Source organism: Plectropomus leopardus, chromosome 2, assembly GCF_008729295.1.
Source record: "Plectropomus leopardus isolate mb chromosome 2, YSFRI_Pleo_2.0, whole genome shotgun sequence".
Taxonomy (NCBI): domain Eukaryota; kingdom Metazoa; phylum Chordata; class Actinopteri; order Perciformes; family Serranidae; genus Plectropomus; species Plectropomus leopardus.
In genome coordinates, this window is record NC_056464.1 from 17,240,422 (window position 1) to 17,265,210 (window position 24,789).

A 24,789-nucleotide genomic window follows, 5' to 3' on the forward strand; every position below is an offset into this window, starting at 1 on the left:
CTCGGATTGCTGGACTAATGCTGGATTTGTAACCTTCATTTAAAACATTTACTATCACTGAAGGCAAATCACATCACACACGCACTGTGTTAATTGTTATTATACTGTATAAAACTTTTTAGTACTGTAGTCTTATTAAAAATCTTCCTACCATTGTGTAGAAAGGATGTCTCTGGATACATTTTATACAAGTTCATACTGTTTGTTTTTACTGTGTAAACGTTTGTGCTACACACATCTTGGTATGCAGGCCCAGGGACTGGGTTGTGCTGTAAATATTTTAGTTCTTGTATAGTTATTGATGTTGCACCTTGATCCTATAAACTCATTCTGTCGTACACAAAGATGTACTGTAAAAATGTAAAAGGGCTGGATTCACTGATATTCTACTAGAGTCTTGAATAGTGTTACAATACAACTTGCCATGGTAGAGATCTTTGAAACTACCACATGTAAAGTTGGCATGGTTATTTCAACAAGTCTTTGGAGCGGCAGTGTCAAAGCTCTAAGATTTGTAGCGTTGGCTTTTTGCGAAAGACTGGTTAAAGTACAGTATGACAAATGTCATTGGGCCTGCTACAGCAGGCCACCTCTTATCAATCTATCATAAAAGCAGATTTTTGGCACATTTTGAAAAACAAGAAATAAGTGTGCACTTGAGTGCAAAGCTCTTTTTAAGATGTCACAGTAAGGCTTTCTGAATGTTCCCGCATGCTACTCACAAATGCTGATAACCCCCGTACGGGAAAAGGCAGATCCAATTGTCCAAAGCAACAGGTCAGTGCAACAGCTTAACTGCTCGACTGGCCGAATAAATATTACTCCCCTGGTGCTTATAGGAGCCAGTGACTCACCCTCATTTATGGTCATGAGTGCGGTCAACTTAGAGTTAAAAGAAATCTGCTTTAATCAACAGTACAGGGGACATCGGTCTAGAGCAGTGGTTCCCAACTGGTGTGTTGGGATCCAAAATTGGGTTGTGCCTCCATTATGAATGGACTGCAAGTGACTCCTGAACATGTCAAGTCTGTAAAAAAAAACACTTTTTATTTTGGATTTCTGGCACAGGGCTTTTTTTAAATTTTGAAGTGCCGTTCCCTGCTGTTCGGCTTCTATTTTATCGCCCTGTTCTTATTATTTGGCTTAGTGACATGCTGTGCCTTTGCAGCGTTTTAATGCCACTCATCTTGAAACACTTATATGCACTTTTCTGGTTGCAGTGTCATTAATTTACGAAGCTTTAAAAAACTGCACTTTATTCTTGCAGTATGTTTCATTTCATTCTGCTCTCAGCCTTTGTGTTGTTTACATTTTATGAAATAAAATTGAATAAGTTATAATTCATCTTATATGTGGACCATGCCCTTATACCTAAGGCCATAATCTGGACCCAATGGCTGGGCCAGTTGGGAACTACTGCTCTAGAGGAGTGCTAACAGTGTCACCCAGTGAAAGCTGAAAGGAGCCGGTGAACTGTGGCCGCAGCTCATCTTCCCGCCCCCGGTGCCTTGGAGTTCTACTGCTAAGTACCGAGGGTCAAGCTAGCAGTGAGGTGATACTCTAATGACCTCAATAAAAAGGCGTTTAATTCACACCTTCTCCTCTATGAACTGGTTCACTTTTCACACATGGCCTTTGTAGCTACCTCATTCATATCCTCTTGATAAATCCCCCAATTCCCAGCTGTGTATCCCCATCAAATGAATGAAGGGCCCCATTGTCCTGCTTTGATCTCATTTGTCCTGCTCACCTCTCTGACCTCAGCGCTCCCACTTTTCTACAGGTGACCTCTGCCGTTAACACACCAGAGGGCGAGATGCTCCATCTGGTGGTTAACTTGAGTTAAAACAAGCAGACAAGAGGGGTTGTTGTGGCACAGATGTTTTCCAAAGTTTTATCATTTGGTGTTATGATTCCAATGTCAGAGACCCATATGATGAAGAGATTTACAGCTGAAACAGGAGATAGTGGTTGATGGTTTCGCATGCACAATACAGTTCTGTGAATCCCCGACAAACAATTCAACAGCCAACACAATATGCTCCCTCAGGCTTGAATAAACATGTTCAAATCTAATAGTAAGCACTTAGTTATTTATTTTACATCTCAGTTTCATTCATGGACCTAAACCACAGAGTAACAGCAGATTCATAAGAGAATGAAAAGTCTTTGGAAAGCTGTAAAGAATGAGGACACATTGAAAAAAAAAAAATTGAAACATCATGATGAATGACCCAAAAAGCCCTTCCCTATGATGACCTCTACGACCAATTGTCACGCAGCTGTCATCAACGCCAGGTTGGGTGGGCCCCTCTGATTGGTCCATGCACGGTACGCAGCAGCGCGGCATTGGTCCAGGTGTTTGCCGAAAGGAAGGAGTCTGTCTCGACCATATACACACACTAAAGCAGCAGGTCTTCCGCATTTCCCCACAAGAGATGCAACTTGGCACGACGAATCTAAAGACAGGAGGGAGCGGTCAGTCACAGAGAACATTTTTTTTGCTTTATTTATTTTGAGAGGGTGTTTTACTGCATCTCTTTTTTACACAGAATAAACTGTACAACATCACAAGAGTCAAACTTTCCAGATGACTAATGATTCATTGTAAGTCATCTCTTGCCCATGTTCAGTATTTCCTTAATCTTTTCATTGTTATCTCAATCATTTAATAAATAACAGCCCTTAATTAAGCTTGTATGTCATTACATACACTGCAAAGCTTTACTGATTACAAGCTAACTGCTCTAAAAATGCCAGAGGGCTTCGTCTCAAAATTACTGAGTGCAGAGGTAGAAATGCAACCTGTACACACTATTCCAGCAGAAACCACACAAGCCGTAACTCAGGTCAGTACAACACCATTTCCACACAAAATGGCTACTTGTAGCAGTACACAGGAGTGCTGGGATCTGAACCATGTCTATCGTCACTGCCCACATCCACGCATGCCAGTGATCGTGGGGTGCCTTGAAAGGCCCCAGTGTGAGTCACGTGTATTGAGGAAGTGGGGCAGCCCCGTACGGACACCGCAGTCTCCTGGTTCACAGACAGTGGCTGCCCTTCTCTCACCATTTCTTGTTCCGAGGCTTCAGCTCCTCTGCAGCGTTCCTCAGGAAGATGTAGTTCTTTTTCTGGGGATTGTAGTACTCATGGCCCTGAGGAATTCACAGACAACAACACACAATATGACAAAATATGACAAAAAGCCAGCATGAGGTGCATGTCATCACAAACACTTGCTCACAGCTTTTTTTTTTTTTTTTTTCAGGATTTTACATCTCTAACCTTCGACCAGTCGTAACTTGAAGCATATGCAAAGATGTTGCCATTGTGGTTGAAGCAGCAAGCTGTAATGGGCTGGTCGAGCTGCTCTGAGGTCTTCAACTTGGTGCGGGCGTCTTTGTCCCAGAAGCTGAAGCGTCCGTCTGAGCCCACAGTAGCCAGTGTGCCATGGACAGGATGGAATGAGATGGCGTTCACCTGATGGGAGAAATGGAAATCAGTGGGTGAGACCTGAGTTAACATTTTACCTAAGCTGGTTAGTTTATCAGGGTGACCATATTGTCACAGTGTTGTCACACTATTAACAGACCTGTTTATCTGCAGATATGACATGTCATGATTAAAGTACAGGTGTAATTAATTACATTAATTTTGTTGTAGTTGAGTCAGTTCTGAGGCATCTATCACTATCATTATTAATGTCCTATTAGGTTTCTCCTGCTCAGCATTAAAACTGGTATAATTTATCCATGTTCTAATATGCATATATTAATAAAGTATTATTTAGGAGCCAAGGATAGATTTTTTTCACAACACTGTTTTATAAATTCAGAACAACTTACAGCATAGATGTCCTGTGGAGTGGTTGTGTTGGTTCCATTTGACCTGTGGCACTTAAAGGTGAAGTTGTCTTTGGCTCTGAAAGGGATTGGCGATCATTCATGTCATAACTTCAGGCCTTTGACAGTTAGTCTTGTAAATTACATGAAAAATTTCCAAATCATTCTTTTACTTCACTAGATTAGAGACACACGTTTGGCAAGACTTCTACAACTCATTCACTTTAAAGAAATTGATTGTGTTGGACACTCACGGGTTTGGAGGGTTGATATAGTGGATGGCCACTCGACCCTCAATGCTTCCCAGTGCAAAGCCTGTGGGCTTGTTCTGCTTGTCCTTGAAGATGGCAACACAGCGGTGCTGCAGGATCAGGGTGAAAAAGTGCATTGGATCAAAAGACAGTCATACATTAAAAGTAAAATATCTTGCATCCATCTTATGTTTGACTTTATATTTAGCATCAACTAAAAAAATATGAATCCGGCTGTACATAAACTACCAGAACAAGTGGCACAATGTATACAGAGATATTAGAAGTGAAAAAAGACTAAAGGGAAATACTTTGTACCTGATGTTTGAGAGGAGAGTCTATTCTGCGAAACTCAGAGGGCTGGTTCTCCAGCTGGTATACTATCAGTCCTCTCTCAGCTGTAGCAACCACCGCCATGGGGTACACCTACACATAACAGTGAGGGAGGTGAAAAAACAACACAAAAAGTCACATATTGAATTATTGACACAACAAGTATTACAGCTCATGTCACACTCGTCATAAACCACTTACAACATCTGCACAGTAGCATCTCTCTGGCATCTGCAGAGACATCATGGGGTTGGGAGAACGGGTGTCCCAGAACTGAGAAGAAAAACAGATGACCTGATTAGCTATTTGAAGTGTGTACAGTTACATTTGGGTGTCTATACAAAGATATCAAGACAAAAAAAAAAGCTTGAATAGCAGCCAGTTTACCGGAACAAAAGTTTTCCAAAAGGTTGTTTGGGAGGCATAATGGCCAATCATATGTAATTGTCTTGTTATGTTTACATGTTGGGATCCTAAATGCAATAAACATTTTTCTTTTCAACAGATGTGTGGAAATGTGCAGTTGTACCTTCAGTGTTTTGTCCCAACTGCCAGTCATGATACAGCTGTAGTTTGGGGCTTTTATCCAGTGGATTGCTTTGATTGGACCATCATGCTATGAGGAGAAGTGGTGAGTTACTGAGATGATTAATGCTGTATTTTCATAACTACATAGTTGATCTGTAAGCTCTCATCCAACCTGTGCAATCTGCATTGCTTGATTGCTGTTGAGATCCCACATCTTGGCAGTTTTGTCACAGGAAGCAGTGAAGACTTTGCTCCCGTCCTGGTTAAAGAGGTTAACACATCATAAATTATTCCATGGCCCAGCAGACAGCTTCCACTACAGGGCTCAAATTACACTGTATGGGGAGACTTACATCGCTCCAGCATGCATCCAGTACTGGACCTGTGTGCATCTGTTGGGCTTTGGGGACAGTCTGCCCATTATCCTGAACCTCCCAGCACCGGACCTAAGGTCAGATGATACCACATATTTAAACTGTGTTATATTATGAGCATACTCTTGACTCATTATCTAATGCAGAGGCTTCATGGAAGACAAGCCTGTTTAAGGGATCCTCCTGGACCTCAACTGTACTCAAACCTCATACAAAATCTTCACTCAATCAGTCTACAACTGCACCTCATTATTAGGATTTTTTTTTTAATTCCCATTTTCATTACATTATAAAGACCAAATACACACACCACCAAAACACAGCCCAATTCAGTACAATTACACAACACACACAGTTCACCAGATAACAAAATAAATAACATCAATATAATATAATTGCTTAGGATATCATTATATCACCACTACATCTTGAGAGGGTATCTGCCTTCTACTTAAATGGTTCACATTCTTATTCATTGTATTGGCTTATCTGTAACATTCACAGCAGTTCTTAAACTGACTTATAAGCCTCTTGTTGATAAATTCTTTTATGAGTGTCCATGGTCCATATAAACCATCTCTATTACCCCCCTGCAGGATTGAGCCTGCACGCATCATCTTTATTAGGTCTATAAAATCCTTTAGCCAGTTATTCAGACAAAAACAATTCAATTATCGTGATTTTCCAATTCATAGGGATGATACTTTTCACAGAGAGGAACGCCAGTGTTACCAGATGCTGCATTACTCCACGTTTACAGACTGTGATTGTGATTCCTTTCCCAAATGTTCCTAATCTGGGCAGTGACATTACATATGTATTACAGATTCTCTTTCCACAGCCATACCAGCATAGATCTGGCATACTGTGACTCATTTTACTCAGCTTGTGTGGAGCTATACATGCTCCTTGCAAAATCTTCATCTCTATAAACTTATATCAAACAGATTTTGACAAGTATTTTGATTGCATATTGTATATTAGTGTCCTATTGTTGTAGTGGTAGATTATGGTTGAATAAATAACTTACATCATTGGCCCAGGATCCTCCAATGAGGAAGTTCCCTGGCATGGTGGGGGGACTGAAAGCCAAACAGCTGATGCTGTCATCTGGAGGTGAAGTCACTTCAACATCCTGCAGTCAGGATCATAAACAACAAAGAAAACACTAACAGGTGAACTCACACTTCTACCTGAGCCGTCACAATTTATAAAAATCATGTCAAAGCTTTACCTTCATAGGATTATGACTGTCTGTTGTTGTGTTTCCGAAGACACCGGTCCCTCCTGTCCCAAACCCAGAGGTTGTCCCAAATAAACTCATAGTGCATTAACGTTATTCCTGGTGTACGCCTGAGAAAGAAGACAGAGACAGTAGCTATTCACACAAAAGCAGACAATATTCATTTGACTAAAGTTACATTATCACTTTAATATAATCATCAGTCAAATCTTGATAACAGGTAATTTATAATAGCCGGTGCAAACTGGGCGTAGCTTTGAATCGAAAAAAAAGAGGCAAGCGACTAAGTCTATCGAGAGGTAAAGTTAGCTAATGTTACAGTATTATTTACGTTACACAAAAACTACTTTTGTTACCAGACCTTTATCACTGCACTCAGCTAGTAATATCAATCCTAATGGCTCAGGTTGGTTATCGGGAAAACGTGAGTTACATAAAACAAAACAGTTTGACTTGTGACAAGACGAAGCCAGACAGCTAACATTAACGCTAACTATTAGTTACCGCAGCTAGCGTTAGCTTCTAAATGCTAATGTTAGCCCGCATATATACATGAGAGTATCGTAGCAGTTAAACTGTGATTATTTAAAAAACAACTAACCGTATGAACTACTGTTCAAACATTGTACGGGTCATAAAATAAACATAATACTTTAACGCTAGCTAACACAGCTTCTGTGGCATGTAGCTCACGTAGTGGATTAAAAACTTTACTGTGCAACGCTTACAAACACCGTATGCAAACACGGTACCACCGACAGAGCCGTCTCACGACTATATACGTATACATACCCCGAATTTGATGGACTGTGGTTATGATCCGCAATGCTCAAAATGCCAAAATTATTTGGCGCATCAAAAATGTGGCGCTTGTCTCTCGGTGTGTCGCAGTTTGTTGACGTATTCAGACCCGCTAAAGTGATGCAGTGTCAGGAGTGGCCGCTGGGGGGCAGCGCGAGACAGTAGAAAACAACAGTAGAAAACAGCTGAGCTGGTGTGAACATTAACTCGCTGATAGTTGATCCCAGTTTTATATTTTAGTTTATTTGTTATGGACTTTGCAGCAACATTAGAAATGTACATGTATGTACAAGAACCAGACGCCCCGTGTTTAGTATTTGTAGAGAAACTCTAATTAGTGACAGCTGTCCACAGGAGGCTTTGTTAGATGGTGGAAAAGTGCAGGCTGGCTCAGTACATCAGGATGAGCCTAATCTGTCTGCCACACCATACGGTATCATCATGAAAGGTAATGATATTAACTTAAATAATGGTAGAAAAACATCAGTAGGCTATGAAATACCCCATTACAAACCCTGCACTCAGAATTTATCTGACTTAGGCTATAAGTGTAAGAATATTGTGAAAATGTGTCTAGCAGTTGTTACAGTTGGTTGAGAAGATTGAGCTATTTTAATTACTTTACGAAAATGCCATTGGATTTCATTTAATTTATTTTTATTCATATAAGAAAGGAATTAAAAGTAAAATTAGGTGTGTTACATACAAAACTGGGCTGAGTTAAAAACTGATTTTCAGCAGTTACTTCCACACCTGCTCTAACCCCTCTTTCAGCCCTTGGTATTTCTCGAGCTTCTCATGTTCCTTCTCCGGATTGCTACATATATCACTGCAGCCGTCATCTGTTGTTTATCAACCACTACAATGTCTGGTTGGTTATCTATCACCAGTGTGTCAGTCTGGCTGTGGAAGTCCCACGTGATCTTTGCCCCGTCATTCTCCATCTTTGGAGGTGTCTTGGGACTTCAAGGCCACACTCAGCTCAGATGTTCCTGTGCACGATGCCAGCTACTTGGTTACGACGCTCCATGTACGCTGTGCCTGCCAGCATCTTACACCCCGCTGTCATGCGCTGGACTATCTCAGGAGTATCTTTGCACAGCCTGCACCTGGGGTCCTGCCTGGTAAACCCTGGCCTCTTTTGCTCTGCATCTGTGCTGTCCTTCAGACCAGCCTTGTCCAGCTATTGGTGGGATTTCTCGTAAAGCCTCCTTTAATTCTAATGAGTGGGATGGTGCAGATGAGACCTTGAGCAAAACAGATTTTTTTTACAGTCTTAAATAGTTACTAGTAATGCTTACAAATGTTTGTAGTGGATCAGGAGGACTCTTGTTGTTGCGTGTGCTGGGATGAGCCATGTAAAGTGACTTCCTGCTGTGAAAAAATGTCTCAGGATTTGGAAATGTGGTTGTGTGATCTTAGTTTATTTACGGGTTGTTCTAATGGTTCCCTGTGTATACAAAGATAAAACGTTGAGAGCAGAAGAGTGTTTCAATTTGTGGCTGACACACTAACTTCCTTCCTGGAGTTTTAAGTGCTGATCCAGTCACCACTGTACTCAAACATGAGTAAAGCTCATGTACAATCTGTACTTAAGTATCAGATTCTTGCTTTGTCATTCATTGTTGGCCCCCGCCCCCATTAACTCTCTATTAAAGCAGCCACGGTGGAGTGCTTTACACATTGTTGTAGTAATTCATTGGGGCTGTTGGCATGTCCCTTCATGTGCCTGTGCTGCTGATCACTCAGACTCCTCCACAATTAGGGTGGGCCCGAGTTTATTGTTTGAGTTCAAAGGTGTCTGCAGTTGAAGAAGGGATTAGGGGGATTTTCCTTCTTTGACTTTTGACTGATCATTAAGCGTTTTTTTAGTGGTGGAGTATCCCCTAGTGCACAGCGTCGCGTCACTGACAAAAATTCAAACAGTATTTAGGAAAAGAGGTATGCGCTTCAACAATGGGATTCTCAGTGGACCTTATTCCAAAAAAATTTGAAAAGGTAGCACATCTCAAGTCTTTAAGTCATGGAGGACAATCACATTTCAGTCATTTCTTTGGCTCACATCACTAGGGTAGCAACAGAATGAGATTTTTGTGGCATGACAATCATTTTAGAAAATATTGCAGTTTCAGTATCACAGTATCACAGAATTTTTATTATCAGTCAGAATGACCCTTACAAGACAGAAAAAAAAGGTACATTTTTGTTGAACAAATGTTTTACTATAATTAAGACTCAAAAACATTTTTAATGTAAAAAATACGTTCGAAAATAACTAAAATAAAGGTGAGATTCTTTATCCAGATTGTTTTTTCACTATCACTGATAAGCACCATATGATGATTGGAAACTTTCATACCAAAGTATATCTTAAAATAGGTATGTTGTTGTAACCATACACACAGCTTAATTTGACGTGTGCCAAAAAAAGAACAAAAAAGTGAAATGTGAGTATTTTGTCCTCCTTGACTTGGAGATTTGAGATGTGCTACCCTTTTAATTTAATAGGATAAATTCAAACTATCTAGATTGTGTAATGAGCAGAAATTGCAGGATTGGATGAACCAACAAAAAGAGGCTGGCTGCGCTACTGCTTAAAGAAAGAAAAAGAAGAGACCACCAGGTAAAAGATGTGCTAAACAGATATTAAGTCTACTTTCATCAGTGGACAAACAAAGGACGCAGTGATGGGAGACTTTGGTTTGAAAGGTCCACACCCTACCTATCTTATTACCAAGATAGAGAGGTGGACTTCATGATAGGAGATGTTCTCGCCCCTCATTGAGTCACTCTCCAAATCTTCCCAGTCTCGGTTTATCCCTCCTGCCCCTCCCCTGACACAGCGCCTCAATAAAATCCATTCCCAAGTTGCCATTAAGAGGAGCGCACGGCTAAAGACAGCGCACAACTACAGATGATGAGGGAATGACATTCACAGTTGATAGAGGATAGTGTCTTTTATTTCCACTGCGAGCAAGGGAACTCCTTTTGTAGGAAGCGCATCCCCAGTCTCATCTTTAGACTTGTTTGGGCCGCGCGTAAAAGTTGGTTAAAATGGTAACAGGCGTTGTGGCCACGATAACGACCCTCCTGTCGTGGGGTTACTGTGTGCTGGCCACGCAGGTCGCCTTCTCCAACTTCTCCGTGGACAACGACGTGCGCTCCAGCTTCATCCAGCGGCGGCTGCGGAGCCAAGAGCGCAGGGAGATGCAACGGGAGATCCTCTCCATCCTGGGGCTGCCGCACCGTCCGCGGCCGCACGTCCACACTAAACACAACGCCGCTCCGATGTTCATGTTGGACCTGTACAATACTATCTCTACAGACGCAGAGCCGCCCGGATACTCTTACTACAAGCCGGTTTTACCGACCCAAGTCTCCCCCATGGTGACCCCACAGGACAGCCGCTTCCTGGATGACGCAGACATGGTGATGAGTTTTGTTAATCTCGGTAAGTTTACCATCCGACTTTGTAATGAGAAACACAATTTCCCCAAATTTAAATACTATATATTTATCATAATATTAACTAGTTTACATAGGCTACATGTACAATAATTATTTCGACAGGGAGTTAATAATTATTAATACCAGGGAGTTGGTTTGTTGCAATGTTTTCATGATTTTTATTTTTAAGAGTTTACGAAATGTCCAAATCAGTGACTACTTAAAAGGGAACACCACCTAAATTAAGAATTCCAATACTTATTTCCATGGCCAAACAAAGTACAATCAATATCTGTGAACATCTGCCTGATATTTTGGACCCTCAGTATGTTTTTCTTTTTATACCCAAATGAGTTTTATTTTATTGTAGCTTTGTCAGTGATGAAACAAAATGTACTCAGAACATTCCCTTGGGTGCTGTTGTTGTGGTCTACACTGTTTTTTCAGTTGATCGTTTAAGGAGCAGCTCCAGACTTTATACTTGATGACGTCACAAATTTGAGGTTAAGCACTCTAGCTTTTGGATCTGGGAGAGAGCTGTACTAATATTTTTGGATTCTCTTAGACCATAGGAATAACATTTTTGAATTTTTCAAATCCTTGTATTTTCCCTTTGAGTTGTTCAAGGAAGTTTCATCCAAGGTTTTAAATTATTTCCAATTTGTTGTCAAGTCTTCCAAAGCCACTACACCAGAGTGCATTAGTTAAGCGTGTGTGTGAGAGTGAATGTTGCTGACATTGTGGATTTTCGGTGACTTTTTTAACTTGAAATCAGGCATTATGCATTCCGAGCTGTAAATGTTATGACAACATGCCTGTATCCGATTTCCCCAGAATCCCTTCAAAGCTCTGGGGGAGAGGCTTTAGCATGGCTTTGTTTCGCATGACTAAGAATTGAAGGGGCATTTCTAAACCCCCAGGGAGTGCGAGACAAGTCGACTGAGATCAAGATACAAACTGCATCTAAACACATTATTGCTGTGGTAATCTGTGTTAGTGCAGGTGCTTGTGTGTGTATGCAGTACATTCCTGCATGTATGTGTCTGTTTGTGTGTTTGTTTGGAGGGCGCAAATCACACGGGTCACAGGTGGGAGTCGGGGCTCACTCAAGACATTATTGAATTTATAACAGGCAAATCCTGTCTTTGTTTCCCTTGGAGATCCTCTACGGCGGCTCTGATATCACCATGGTGAAACAGCAGACGGCATGGTGCCTGTGGCTCTTATCCGGATGTGGTGACTTCCAAAATCAACCCGTCTTCTTTATGCCCCCCTCTGGCCTCAGGAGGAGGGTCAGAGGTCAACCTGATGAGATGAAGCTTGTTCATCTGAGATGCGTCCCCATGAAACCTTTAACCTTCCCGTCTGTTTGTACGCCGTTGAGACTGAACTAAAGCCCTTAAATGAAAAGCCTTTATATTTGATCAGTTCATAAATGCGTACTTAATACGAAACATTTGGAGACTGTAAAAAGAGTCAGAAACAAAACATTTTATGTCCTCAGTCATGAACTCGGAACTGACGGTCTTTAGCTAATGAGATCTGGAAACATTGTTTCTGAAAACTCATAGCAGATTTATGTGGTTCCACATCTGAGGAGTTTGATTATAAAGAGGAAGGAAGGGGAAAAAAGGACACAATGAGTGTGTATTATTTCTCTCTGGAGCCCACCACGGCCTCCTGTGCTGATGATTGGCAGAGTTTTGAGCTGGGGCTCCAACACTGGGCTGGAGCAACTCTATCTTGGTGGTCCCTGGATGATCGCTTCAAGACCAAACTGGATTATGGTATTTCCCTTCCAAAGACCACAGCTTCCAGTGTGAGGGCGAGCTGCTGTGGAGCGGCCCCAGCCCCTCCTCCCACTGCACCCAGGTATATCCTGCAGGTGGACAGTGCTAGCTAGGAATAGAATTATACTGTTATCTTAGATTATTTCAGCCTCATTTACTTAATATTAAAGCAATATTTCATCACTCCGTGTTATGGTGAAGTAAAATGAATCTGTTTTTTCTTGCATGCCTCCACTGTGAACAAAGAATCTATAAACGGAGAGAATTTCTTGATTACTTGGAGTGGTCTGCATTCAACGACAGCAAATATATCAAAACATCTGTTTTCAAACTCTCATACAACTCACACAGTTCTGTCTAAGTCTCATTTATCCAGTCGTATGCTCAGTGCTTCCCAAAACTTGCCTCTTTACTAAAATGTTATCACTTAAAACAGTCTCAGGTAGCAGCCTGGTATTACCTCCATGGCGTCCAAAACTGCTGCTTGGGCATCGAGTTTCATGCTCAATGTGTCCATTAGGGCCAATATGACATGCACAGGCCTTTGAACAAACTCAAACATAAACATAAACAGAAACTCCTTTCACGTCATTATTAAGAGCGTGGCACACCAAGCTGATGGTTAGCCATCTGCCCGTGATGTGTCAACTCTCGTCAGCTTTTATTCCTGCTGCAGATTCATCGTGTTGACTCAGCGGTGGTGACCGTGAAGCCAGTAGGTGAATAAAAATCACTGGCAATAATAGGCAGTTAAGCACAGTGCATGAGAAGAGACACAGACTTGAAAAATGTAAACAAAAGGCCGTTGCCGTTGAGTTCTTATGCAGAAATGTTTTCCTGGTGGTGTCTTCACTGAATTGCAGTAAATATGCTGTTTTCTCTCAGCATTAGATTGTGTTGTTTATGTGCTTACTATCTAACTAGCATCATGGTGGTCTAACTAAATGTTAAGACATTTTGTCATTCCAGATGTAAGCCATGTGAGCCGAGGTAAACCGTGACCTTTGGTAACCCTAGCTAAGTCATTTTTGTTGCCTAAATCTAACTGCCGACCCCCTCTGCATCATGATACAATGTAAAAGACCTCTGCTTAAGCGTAAAAAATATGAGTAGGGATCAGAGTACGTGGAAAAGTTGCATGCCTGCTCTGTACAGACGGTTTTAAAGTATTACAGTTTTAGCAAAAATGCATGTTTGGGAAGCACTGAGTACACGAGTTAATCATTAAATAAATTATATTATTATATTATCCTGCACTAGTTGTCTGAAAGTTTGAAAATTGATGTTTTGATGTAGTTTGCTGTTCCTGAAAGCAGACTCGCATGACCTCAATTTGTCAAGATTTTTTTTTTTCCATTTTGGGATTCTTTGTTCACAGTGGAGTCATGAGAGAAAAACAGTTTTCCTTTTGTTTTCAATATAACAGTATTGATAATTGACTTATTGATATACAAAGGGTCATTTGGGAGGTAAATAATACCTTTAAGTCAAGTGCATTATGGTAGAGGTATCATTTACCAAGCAGTAAATGCGAGAGTTTTAAGTCATATTGTAATAACTTCATGCACAGTATATTACATCACTGCACGCTGAGAGTCGTACACGGCTGCATACGTTTTACGTCTGCTAGAATGCCAAACAGCCGGTCGTACTTCAGGATCACAAGCAGAAAGCATTCGTCTCATTGTCATGCAACATTACACAAGGCAGCTGGTGCTGCACTGCACATTTGCTCTCTTGACCATTTATTTATAAAGAAATACATCGACTGTACTGCAGAGGCCCGACCTAAAACTCACTCTTATCAGTCCTAGCTGTTCAGCTGTTCTGTGTTCCCCTGCTCCTCATGTTGACCATCTTGTTTGCCTGGAGACGTGTACACATGCGTTCAGTATGGGCTCTTTTTTCATCATTGACCACAACACACCTGCAGAGCATGGGAAAAGGCTTAATGACCAGAAATGTCACTGGCTTTCATTAAAATAGAAAGAGTGCAAAATGCTCTCCCAACAGTTGGAGGAATGACCATGTCGCTGGAGAACAGAAGGCGTATTGTGTTTTGGAGCACAAGCGGGAAGAAATGTGTTTGTCCTGCTAAGCTGATCTGAAGGAAGCATAAGGAGGTCATACGAAGAATTTCTTTTGCCCTACCAGAAAATCGCATTAACCTTCTCATTATTTATACATTCGTGTGCAAAATAAGTCCTTTCTGACAAGACACTTTAAGCCCTCCTCTGTCCTTTAAATCTTGGGCAGAATAAGTCTGTTCGATAGACTCAGTTTTTTGTCAGTAAGCAGACACGGTGCTAACAAAAATATATGCATATGTGCAGTACTTGTTTGGAAAAAGCTCTTTTGGTGGTTATAATAATCTGCAAAAAATCAGCTTAAGCATTGCTTTCAAACTTATCAACACATGCAGATATTCATGGATTTGAAAGGGCAGAAAATTATAGCATTAGCTGAGCTTTAACCAGTTGAAAATGATGGTCTGAGGTATGTATGACCTAAAAAATGTGTTATTATTATTCACTAAGGTCATATTTTTTAGTTTCGTTTTTGTGCAGACATTGCGATACATCTCGAACCACCCATGCTGATTTAAAAAAAAAAAAAAAAGCCCATTTACTATAAAATTGCAATAGGTTAATGATAGCTTCGTGACTGTGTGGCCCTGCAGCATCAGGAGTAATCTGAAGTGTTGAAATGCCTCCCAGAGGGAAGTTTGCATATCTGAGGTCTGATCTCTGCAGCTAATGGTCCCTAACGTAAACACACAGAGTCCTTACAAGCAATTATTGCTTTCATAAAAACACCCCTCGTTCCCTTCCAGCATTTAATTGCGGTCAAACAAATGACTCGCAGGGTTCAGAATGCACTGCTCTTAACGACGACTGGCTTGTGTGTGTTTTAGTGTCGTTAGAAATGTTTTTAGAAGACTGTGAGTCAGTGTATATTGCTCTTTTGAGAAAAAAAAAATCTGTTTCTAGTGTTGGTGTGTATGCTTGTGTGTGCGTTGAAACAATAGTGGACCATCAGTAGAAACACAGGCTGATGTCATGATGATGTCATGGTGTATGCCAGTGGGCCGGATGTATTTAAGGTGACTAATCGCTGCTCCGCTCTGCACACCTTCACCAGAGACCTCCACTGCTCTTTCCAAGGACAAACACATGGCTGTAAAAACACGACACTGGAAAGCCTCAGGAAGCTTTGGGGTCTTTCTGACCACCATCCTCCCTGGAAAGTCTGAGTGTAGGAGAGCGTCAGCTGTTCTCACGGCGGGTTGGAAACCGTCAGCCATCGCTGCTTTACTTTATCCTCCACAATCAGAGTTAAGTCACTGGATACACAGTGATACATGGCAAAATGATCAGGGAGGTGTGGGTGGTACAGACGCTGGTAGTTAGGTCATATGAATTTGTGTGTCTCTCTTTTATTTTATGTGAGTGTGTTTGTAAAAGCACACTGGCAGCTGTGGTTTTCCGGGCAGTGCCTTAACAGGCCTTTTCTTGTGGTCAGCACATGTGTGCAATTTAAACAGGGAGCCAAACTGAGCCCCGAGTGTGTTTTTTCTCCCCCACATTGGCACGTATGGCAGACTTAAGTAATGTTTAGATCAATCACTTCACTCATGGGAGCAGGATTTTTCCTATTTCTGACACACAGTGCTTCCGAGATGTGGGCAGAGTGACACACATCAGAGAAACGTTTGATTTGGCGACAGTTTTGACAGATACGCAACCACCGGCTGGTTTACCATACGACTGTAGTCACGGTGGTTTACCTTTTCCTCAGATGTATAAACTTTCCCTTTGAGGCTCAGAAGTTTTATTTCACTGTCTGTAATAAACCATCTATCAGAGTGGTATCATTGTTGATGGATTATAAATGAAACATTTTGATCACGCACATCAAAACATCAGTCAAATTATGATTTGTCACCTCTACTGCTTTCTCTTTTTTTACTCTGTCTTATAGTTGATCAGGATCAGGATCTCCTGTACCAACAGCACAGAAGAGAATTTCGGTTTGACCTTTCTCGTATTCCAGAGGGAGAAGCCGTCACCGCAGCAGAGTTTAGGATTTATAAAGATTTCATCCAGGAACGCTATGAGAATGAGACATTTAAAGTCAGTATCTACCAGGTCCTGCAGGAGCCTCCTAACAGGTATTGATGTTTCTTTTTCCAGCTCCTGTAAAGCTCAAATCTATCATCTGTTTTTTCTGTTGCTAACCTTGATTTGCTTTATCGTTTGTGATATATTGATTAGTGTTAAGCATTTAGGGATCAGTTCACCCAAATTAGAAATAAAAAGATGTATTTCTTCACTTACCCCTTATCATCTCTCAATTAATTTGTCTGGGTTTTGAGATACCTGTTTGTCCTCTTGCGCTGGCGTTCTTAGATCTGCAATTGTTCCTAGTTCTTGCGGACGCAATTCAAAAGGAGTTCTCAGAAGTCTGAAAAAGTTCCTTGAGTCTAAAAATGGGAGTTTTGCTTACAATGACAAGGCCAACATGAATGTTTTTATGACTAATATTAACCATGTTTACCATCTTACCTTATTGTGTCAGCATGCTAACATTTACTAATTTCACACTCGATTTTGTTGGTATTCCGGCACTTCACTATTCACTATTCAACACTTCATTATTGACGTGATAATGGCAGTAGAGGAAAAAGGCTATTGAAATTTATCTAAGGGGGAAAATTACACGGCAAGTAAATGTCAGGAAATCCCTGAAATCATTAAAGTAGGATCCATGATCATGGAACAATTAACATCTTTCTTTGTAAAAAAGTCTTCAGTGGTTAATAATGGTTGAGACATTTCAATTGGCACCAAAGTGATTGATTCCTTTTTCCTAGAGCCATGCTGCTGGTGTAACTAAAAGGTTAAACAACAATATGAGTCGCATAACATCACTTAATGGAAACACAGTCATCTTGCAATCATGTTTTATCAACATTTTGAAAATATTGGTTAATTTTTGCACCAATCTGAAATGGATACCCGTCCACTGTCAACATTTTTCAGAGGGACTATGCCTTTAGTAGAAATAAGTTCCTAAGGTGTGCTGCCGGTGAATATTTTAAAAGTAATTTTTGTATGAGCACAAATGAAATTCCATTCACCTTTGTACTGGTGCAAATGTCTTGCAGACAGACATCCCAAAACCCGAATATATGTTGTCAAACCTATCTTTTTGGCTAGATAGCCAGAATTTTGTAGTTTATCTGGGTGAACTGAAAAGTCTTCATAGTAGCTGTTTTCATTGCTACATATGATTATCCTCTTATGATAGTGACATAGTATGAGTAATGTGGTTAAGTTTAAACCAACATCAAGCTACTTTGAGTTTTCCTCTGACAGCTGGTTGTTAGGCTGCTGTATGTGAATGCAGATCTGTCTGCATATTCCCACAGGTTATGTTAGTGTCAGCACTGGAGCTGTTTACACAGACATTAGTGTCAATTACAGAAACACAGTGTTTCTCTCCAGAGCAAGTTTACTCTCACACAGTTGGAGCAGGACAGTCCCCAGGAGACCTGCATTTATAACATGCAGCTCCAACCAATAATAACACTCTCAACCCTCAAGACATCAACTTACTCACTCTCTCTTACACAGGTGGTTACTCCTCCATGTTTCTGTCTGTCTGTGGCTCTGTTGTGTCTGTCAGCCTCTGTGCTCTCAAACTGTTTTTCAAACCACATCTTAAATTGCACAACAAAACAACAGATTGTCTGATCGTAGAATAATTTGACCCCACACATCCTTCTTTGTATCACATATCAAGGTTTTACCAAATAAAATCTCTCAGCCTGAGAGAATCATGTTCAGGCAGGAAGTTCTTCACTGGTGACAGTTGGGCTGACGATGGTGTTAAGGGCAACACCATTGTCATTCACAGACAAAGGCCTCTCCACGCAGACGAGCAGGCGGCAGGACTTCAGGCAGACGGCTGCCTGAAGGTCTGCAACTCAGTCTGTAAACAAAACTATTGTCTGTGAAATCTGCCCTAAAGCCGCCACTAGAAGTTTTCTGGGATGTTAGGAAAAGTGCTCCCTTGATAATGGCTGCACTCTTAAGGCTGCACAATTAAGCATTTTGTGTCATATCAGCTCTATATTACAGCACATATTAGATTTGAAATTGAAAAGTGTCTGCACGATTAAAAAGGTGCCCCTCAGCTTTAATGTGAAGTTACTTTTATCCACATCTGGTAAACAATGTAGGAACCAAAGCCCCCTTTTTTATAATTGAGTAGGTGACACAGCTGTAATTGGACAAGTTGACATAATCTTTAAAGATCCAGCGTGTGGGATTTAGTGCCATGTAGTGGTGAGGTTGCAGAACTGAAACTTGCCAAGCATGAAGGAGAGCTACAGAGGCCGATGTGAAAACAAAAAAACTGTTCTGGGCTACTGTAAAACTACATGGCGGACTCCATGGAAGAGAACCTGCTTCGTATATAGATACAAGCGTCTCATTTTAAGATATCTCTATTTTCTAAATCCTACACACTGGAACTTTTATAAAAGTTACCATATTTTATATTTGACTGTCTGAAATGCTTTACATACATAAATATGGTATTCTTATTATTTTGCTTTTTTTTTTTTTTTTTTAACTTTCTGTCTGGTCTTCAGTAAATGAAACACAAAGCATTCTCATTTGGACTGAGGTCGGGTGTCTGACTTGATCAACAGCATTCCACTACTTGGCCATAAAAACTCGTGGTTGCCTTTAATGTATTATTTTCCTGCTGCGTTGTCCTAGAAATAACGTATAAGATGGTAATGATTCCCACACTGTTCCCAGAGTATGAATGTTAACACCTTCAAATAGAAGGTTGATAATTAGTATGTAAATCTCAAAGGCATTGTTTCATATTAAACCTAATGTGCTGGCAGTGTATTTTGCCAAAACACCATAAGGAAAGTTGTCGTAATGCTTTCTAATTGCACTATAGCTATTAAAGGACCACACATGTAGTTTTGCATTTTTTAGCCCGTTAAATACTAATTTATTGTAACTTGTATGACGGCGAACCATGTTCCTAAGCATACCACTCACTGATAGACTGTTTTCATAGATCACAGACATATTGCTTTGCATTAATTCCAGGGATGAAGATCAATTTGCAGAAACATAAATTCTTTGATGGTGCTTCAAAGGAAAGCAGTTTGCTGCAAAAATTTACTCCACTAAAATTGTGTTTTGACACGTTGCTTTTTAGTCCTAACTTCAATTCAAACTTTCCTCTCCTCAGTGAAGTGGAGTTGCTGTTGCTGGACCAGCGAGAGGTGTGGGCTGCAGAGGAAGGCTGGCTGGTTTTTGATGTGACCGACACCAGTAATGTCTGGCTGGTGAACCCTGAGCAGAACCTCGGCCTGCATCTGGTCCTGGAGGACAGCAACGGTCAGTCACTGACTTACATGAACTAATACAGGAGGGATCCATAACAGCAACAATACAGTCTTTGTCTGGAGTAATGATTTAATGATGGTAATGGGGAACAGGACCAAACATATTGAATAAATGTGTGCAAAGTGTTCTTACAGAGTTCATGTTATGATTGTGGTTGTTGTGGTCATATTAGGATAAACGAATGAATGCTTAGTAGAGACTTAGATGTGTGTTATTTTAAGCCTTGTTTGTTGCTTGAGATCAAGCAGCAACCTCTGGGGCTAAAAAATAAAGCCAGTGCCAAGTGCCAAAAACTGCAGTTCCTCTAATGGCCACATAAGGCCGGCTCCAAACGCCAGCCAGTCTCCATAGACCCTCATGTTAAAAGCAGCTGTACAGAAGAAACAAACTTGTTTACGGCCCGGTGCAAAAAAACGTTCTCTATCGCTAATTACAACTTTCAGGGCAACTGTCCAAGGGGTGAATTTTTACTTATCTTGGCTGTTTACATTTTATTAAGGTGTAAAGTTATGTGTTATTAAGGGCAAGAACTCTTTTAGCGACAGGCTGTCAGCTCGGTGTCTCGTCTGGCTTCCATTTGTCAGATCTACTGTCATCTCCACGCTCCCATCCATTCTGACTCCCACTTTATTTAAAGTTTGTGATCGTGATAAGGCAGAGATTAATTGGATGATTGTTATGTATATCTTGATGCAATTTTTGCCCAGTGGGTTTTTCCTATTTTGTTCATATTTATTATTATGGTTTCTATTTGCGTATTGATGCTATATTTCATTTTCCCCGAAATACCTATCAGACAACTCATTCACTAAAGCAACATGCAAGATTTATAAATGTCTCTCTTTGAGAATTAAATTTGACCTTAAGCATTTGTGCATTCATTTATATGAACTGACATGTTTATGACTGTCAGTCTTTAGAAGTTCTTACCTTTTGACTTCTCTATTTCTAATGAAAACTGTTACATAAATCAATGTTTGGTTTTTATGTCTTCCCACTGCACATGGGGAATGTGGCTGATTGCAAACCACTCCTACTTAAGAGTGATTTTCTTTGTCACAACGCTGTTTGCTTGATGAAGGTGTAGTACTGAAACATTGCTTTAAAATAATGATGTTTGTAAATAAGACAGTGTGCAGAAGTTTTTTCTCCAAGTTGTGTTCTGCTTGCTCCTCTCCTACGCACCTGACTGAGAATAGATGTTTTCTTTTGTTCTTCTCCCCTGTCTCCAGAAATCAAAGATATCAACTTGTTGCTGTAAAATGGGATTTTAAAAACCAGCTGATGACGTCACGGTGGATAAATCCATAATTTTTATACAGTCTGTGATTAAGACTCTTTTTTTTTTTTGTTCTCCTTGTCTCCCTCTGTAGGCCAGACTAGGAACTCCCGACTGGGGGGACTGGTCTCAGGCAGTGGACCTCAGGACAAGCAGCCATTCATGGTTGTGTTCTTTAAAGCCAATGAGGTGCGCTTCCGCAGCATCCGGTCTGCTCACAAGGGGCGCCAGTCTAACCGCTCCAAACCTCAGAGGACCGTCCAAGATGCACTGAAGGCAGTGGAGGCTGCAACAGGTGCCCGAACACGTCTAAATCACAATAGACTCTAATCACGGTTTTGATTACTTTGACTCTGGCCTTGAATACTTTTCATATTTATGTGTTCTCTTATACTTGCATGCTTTCAAATTCAGATAACCTTGGCATCTCCAAAGAAGGATGTAAAAAGCACGAGCTGTATGTCAGTTTCAGAGATTTGGGATGGCAGGTATAATTCAGAGTTTTAATTTAATCCATGTTTAACACTATTTTACTTAATTTTTATGTCCAGAAGATACGATTAACTGACATCTGACGATGGTTTTTCTCCAACCAGGACTGGATCATTGCACCGGAAGGTTATGCAGCATACTACTGCGAAGGAGAATGTGCCTTCCCTCTTAACTCCTACATGAATGCCACCAATCACGCCATTGTGCAGACTCTGGTAAGTCCCAAACGACCCTGTGATGACAGGCACTTACTCTACAACCTCCAATTTTTGCGAAGATTAATTTTTACGTCTCCTGACCGCAGGTGCACTTTATCAACCCGGACACAGTGCCTAAGCCCTGCTGTGCCCCTACTCAGCTCCACGGCATATCAGTGCTCTACTTTGATGACAGCTCCAACGTCATCCTCAAGAAGTACCGCAACATGGTGGTGAGAGCATGCGGCTGCCACTGACCGCTCGAAACCACTCCTGTGACTTTGGCAAATCTGGAGGGACGTAAAGGAACTAGAGACAAGAGATGATTGACTGGCTGGTCATGAGGGAGCTCCTGCCACAGAACGAGCTTTATTCTGGCGTACTGTTTGTTTTTATGACCAGCAGCTGAGCCTCCCATGCAGTATTAACCAAGACCACAAACCAATTAGAGCTATTGGTAACAGAACGGTTGAACAAAGGGGTTGCTTTTGCTTTTCTTTGAGTCTGAGAAAAAGTGCACTAAAAGGACTCCGACCATGTGGAGGTACTTCAGAGACTTGAACTAAACATTCAGTATTTTCTCTAATGTGCAACACATATTTATCTGCTATTGAATTCAGGCATTGAACATTGGGGATCGGAATATAAAATACTGCTTTGGTGGAAATGTGCATTTGGTTACTAATTTTACAGCTCATAAAACTTTAAATCTCCATCTTCCTGTTGAGCCACTGGACCTTTTTTTCTGGAACACCTGGATGAACTTATGTCTGATGAGAAAGAAAAAAAAAAGGTTGTTCAGCAGGCCATTTGGACCAGGTCAGGTGTAAGACATCTGGCAGCTCACGTGTGTACTGCTGATGAAGAGGAGCTCAGTGGAGAATGGCAGCCAAAACTGTTAATAACAGTGCAGGGCTGAAGGCTTTGCCTGATGGACCTGGTGCAGACATCTATCACCAGGCCTGTGAGAGGCATGCAATCTGCAAGAGGTCAGTGATTCATCTTCATGAGACGGACATCGGGGTCTGCAATGTCGCCCTGACTGCAGCTGCTTACTGGGGTCAGACATTCAGCTCTGAAGCTCTGCAGGTGAGCAAATGAAGCTGTAATTTTATTTTGTCAGATTAAAGTAGTTGAATAAATAGAAGCTGTAAAACAAGAAGGAAGTATGTGTTTTTACCTCACTTGGCTTCAATAATGTTTCCTATGGTGGCATTCAAAGTATCTTCCGCTAGTAAATTATCATAAAACTTAAATTAATAGCCCGGGCTATTATTTGCTTCAATTAACATTCTTATATTTGGGACAGTATTGTAACCCTTTTAAACCTGAGCAAATTGGCTCATTTTTTTTCAAAAACATGGCAGGGAAACAAGCAACTTAAAAAAAAAGTGGACTAAAACTTAGCTAGAAATTAGTGAAAAGTTACAAGAAAATTACAGTAAAATAAGCAAAAACAAAAAAACAAACACAAAAAGACCTAATAATAAATCATTTTGTGCGATTTTTTTCTGTAACATAATTTTAGATATGTAATTAAAATATTACACATTATATGAATACATTGTTATGTATATCAAAATATGGTTTTCAGGACAATTTTCTCGTTTTTTGATCATATCTAGTAATCTAATAATTTTATTTGAAGTTTTACGATAATATTGATTAATAGGTTTCGGGAATGTATGTAGACAAAAAATGCAGAAAACTTTACACCTTTATTTAACAGTGAAAAAACTGTTTCACAAGGTAAAGATCTGTGTACGGCACCTTGTCTGCCCTCATGTGACGTCACAGTCACGTGTTTCTGTTTTGGTCTGCGCGTTAAGCCCCGCCCCTCCGTCACTGCTGTCAAGCCTTTGAAGCTGTCGCGTGCCAATATGGCGTTTTCAACGATATTGGTGAGATATTATTGCAAACTTTGAAAAATTGTTCTGAATTATTAGAGAAGTGGACAAAAAAAGACTACAATATGAGTTTGAGAGTTCATCTCACAATGTCACGTCAAGCGCCACATTTTGACAGTTCAGGTGAAGGATTAATACAGGAGCTACAATGTTCTTGCTCAGCAGGGTAAGTCAATATAATGTTTTATTTTAAGCTAACATGTAATTGTGACTCCCCACAGCGCTCAGTATCATATATGTTTTAACCCACTGTTGGCAAAACTAAATTATCCTTCTTTTCCATTTTTTTTCCAAATGATCTCAAAAGTACTATTACCTTATTACTTTAAGTTAAAGTTGAAACACAAGTTACTTTTTATTAAGTCGTCTTTGTTTGCTAGCATGCTAAGCTAGCTAATGTTAGCTAACCTCGGAGCATACAAAGCAGTTTTGTTTCGATGGATTTAGCTGTGATATCTCTCTGACTGTTTAAAACGCATCTGAAATCTCTCCTGTTGCGTTTTTTGGCGTCATGGACAGAAAGCCCTTTTGACAGCCACACTAAAACAAATCCCCCTTGCTCCAAAGCATTGTCTTATTATTTAAATTAATGTATTTAATTATTAATATATTTAATTTTCTTGTTATTTACATTTATTGCATGTCTGTACGTCCTGTAAGAGGGATCTCTCCTCAGTGGCTCTTCCTGAGGTTTGGTGATCTGTGATAATTGGCTTTATGAATAAAATTGACTTGACTTGTCTGAAAAAACACACTTCCTGTAGTTTGACCCAATCGTAAGATAGAAATGTTTTGTACATTTCTGCAAACCATGGACATGTTACATTTGTCTACAATGCCTTGGTGAATGTGTGGTTAGGTTT

The 24,789-nt window shown here is 40.5% G+C and overlaps 2 protein-coding genes across 3 annotated transcripts; one reads left to right on the top strand and one right to left on the bottom strand.

The window, feature by feature from the left end:
• Positions 1 to 1,865: 1,865 nt before the first annotated feature.
• On the bottom strand, positions 1,866 to 7,473 carry rae1 (ribonucleic acid export 1). Of its 2 annotated transcripts, XM_042496336.1 has the most exons (13): positions 7,367 to 7,473; positions 6,566 to 6,684; positions 6,362 to 6,466; positions 5,311 to 5,403; positions 5,130 to 5,216; positions 4,959 to 5,045; positions 4,631 to 4,702; positions 4,415 to 4,522; positions 4,100 to 4,206; positions 3,849 to 3,924; positions 3,289 to 3,483; positions 3,073 to 3,158; positions 1,866 to 2,459 (listed from the first exon to the last, which is right to left on the bottom strand). In XM_042496336.1, coding segments are annotated over exons 2-13 (1,107 nt in total). In that variant the 5' UTR covers positions 6,656 to 6,684; positions 7,367 to 7,473; the 3' UTR covers positions 1,866 to 2,458. The 2 variants fall into 2 exon arrangements, with proteins under 2 accessions (XP_042352270.1, XP_042352259.1); XM_042496325.1 differs by lacking the exon at positions 1,866 to 2,459 and having other exon boundaries at positions 3,069 to 3,158.
• Positions 7,474 to 10,312: 2,839 nt separating this feature from the next.
• LOC121949976 (bone morphogenetic protein 7-like) lies at positions 10,313 to 23,178 on the top strand. The gene is made up of 7 exons (XM_042495865.1): positions 10,313 to 10,826; positions 16,594 to 16,783; positions 19,894 to 20,042; positions 21,425 to 21,625; positions 21,745 to 21,818; positions 21,927 to 22,037; positions 22,127 to 23,178. Exons 1-7 carry the CDS (start codon positions 10,430 to 10,432, stop codon positions 22,274 to 22,276), a joined length of 1,272 nt encoding a protein of 423 aa, XP_042351799.1. The 5' UTR covers positions 10,313 to 10,429; the 3' UTR covers positions 22,277 to 23,178.
• Positions 23,179 to 24,789: the final 1,611 nt, after the last annotated feature.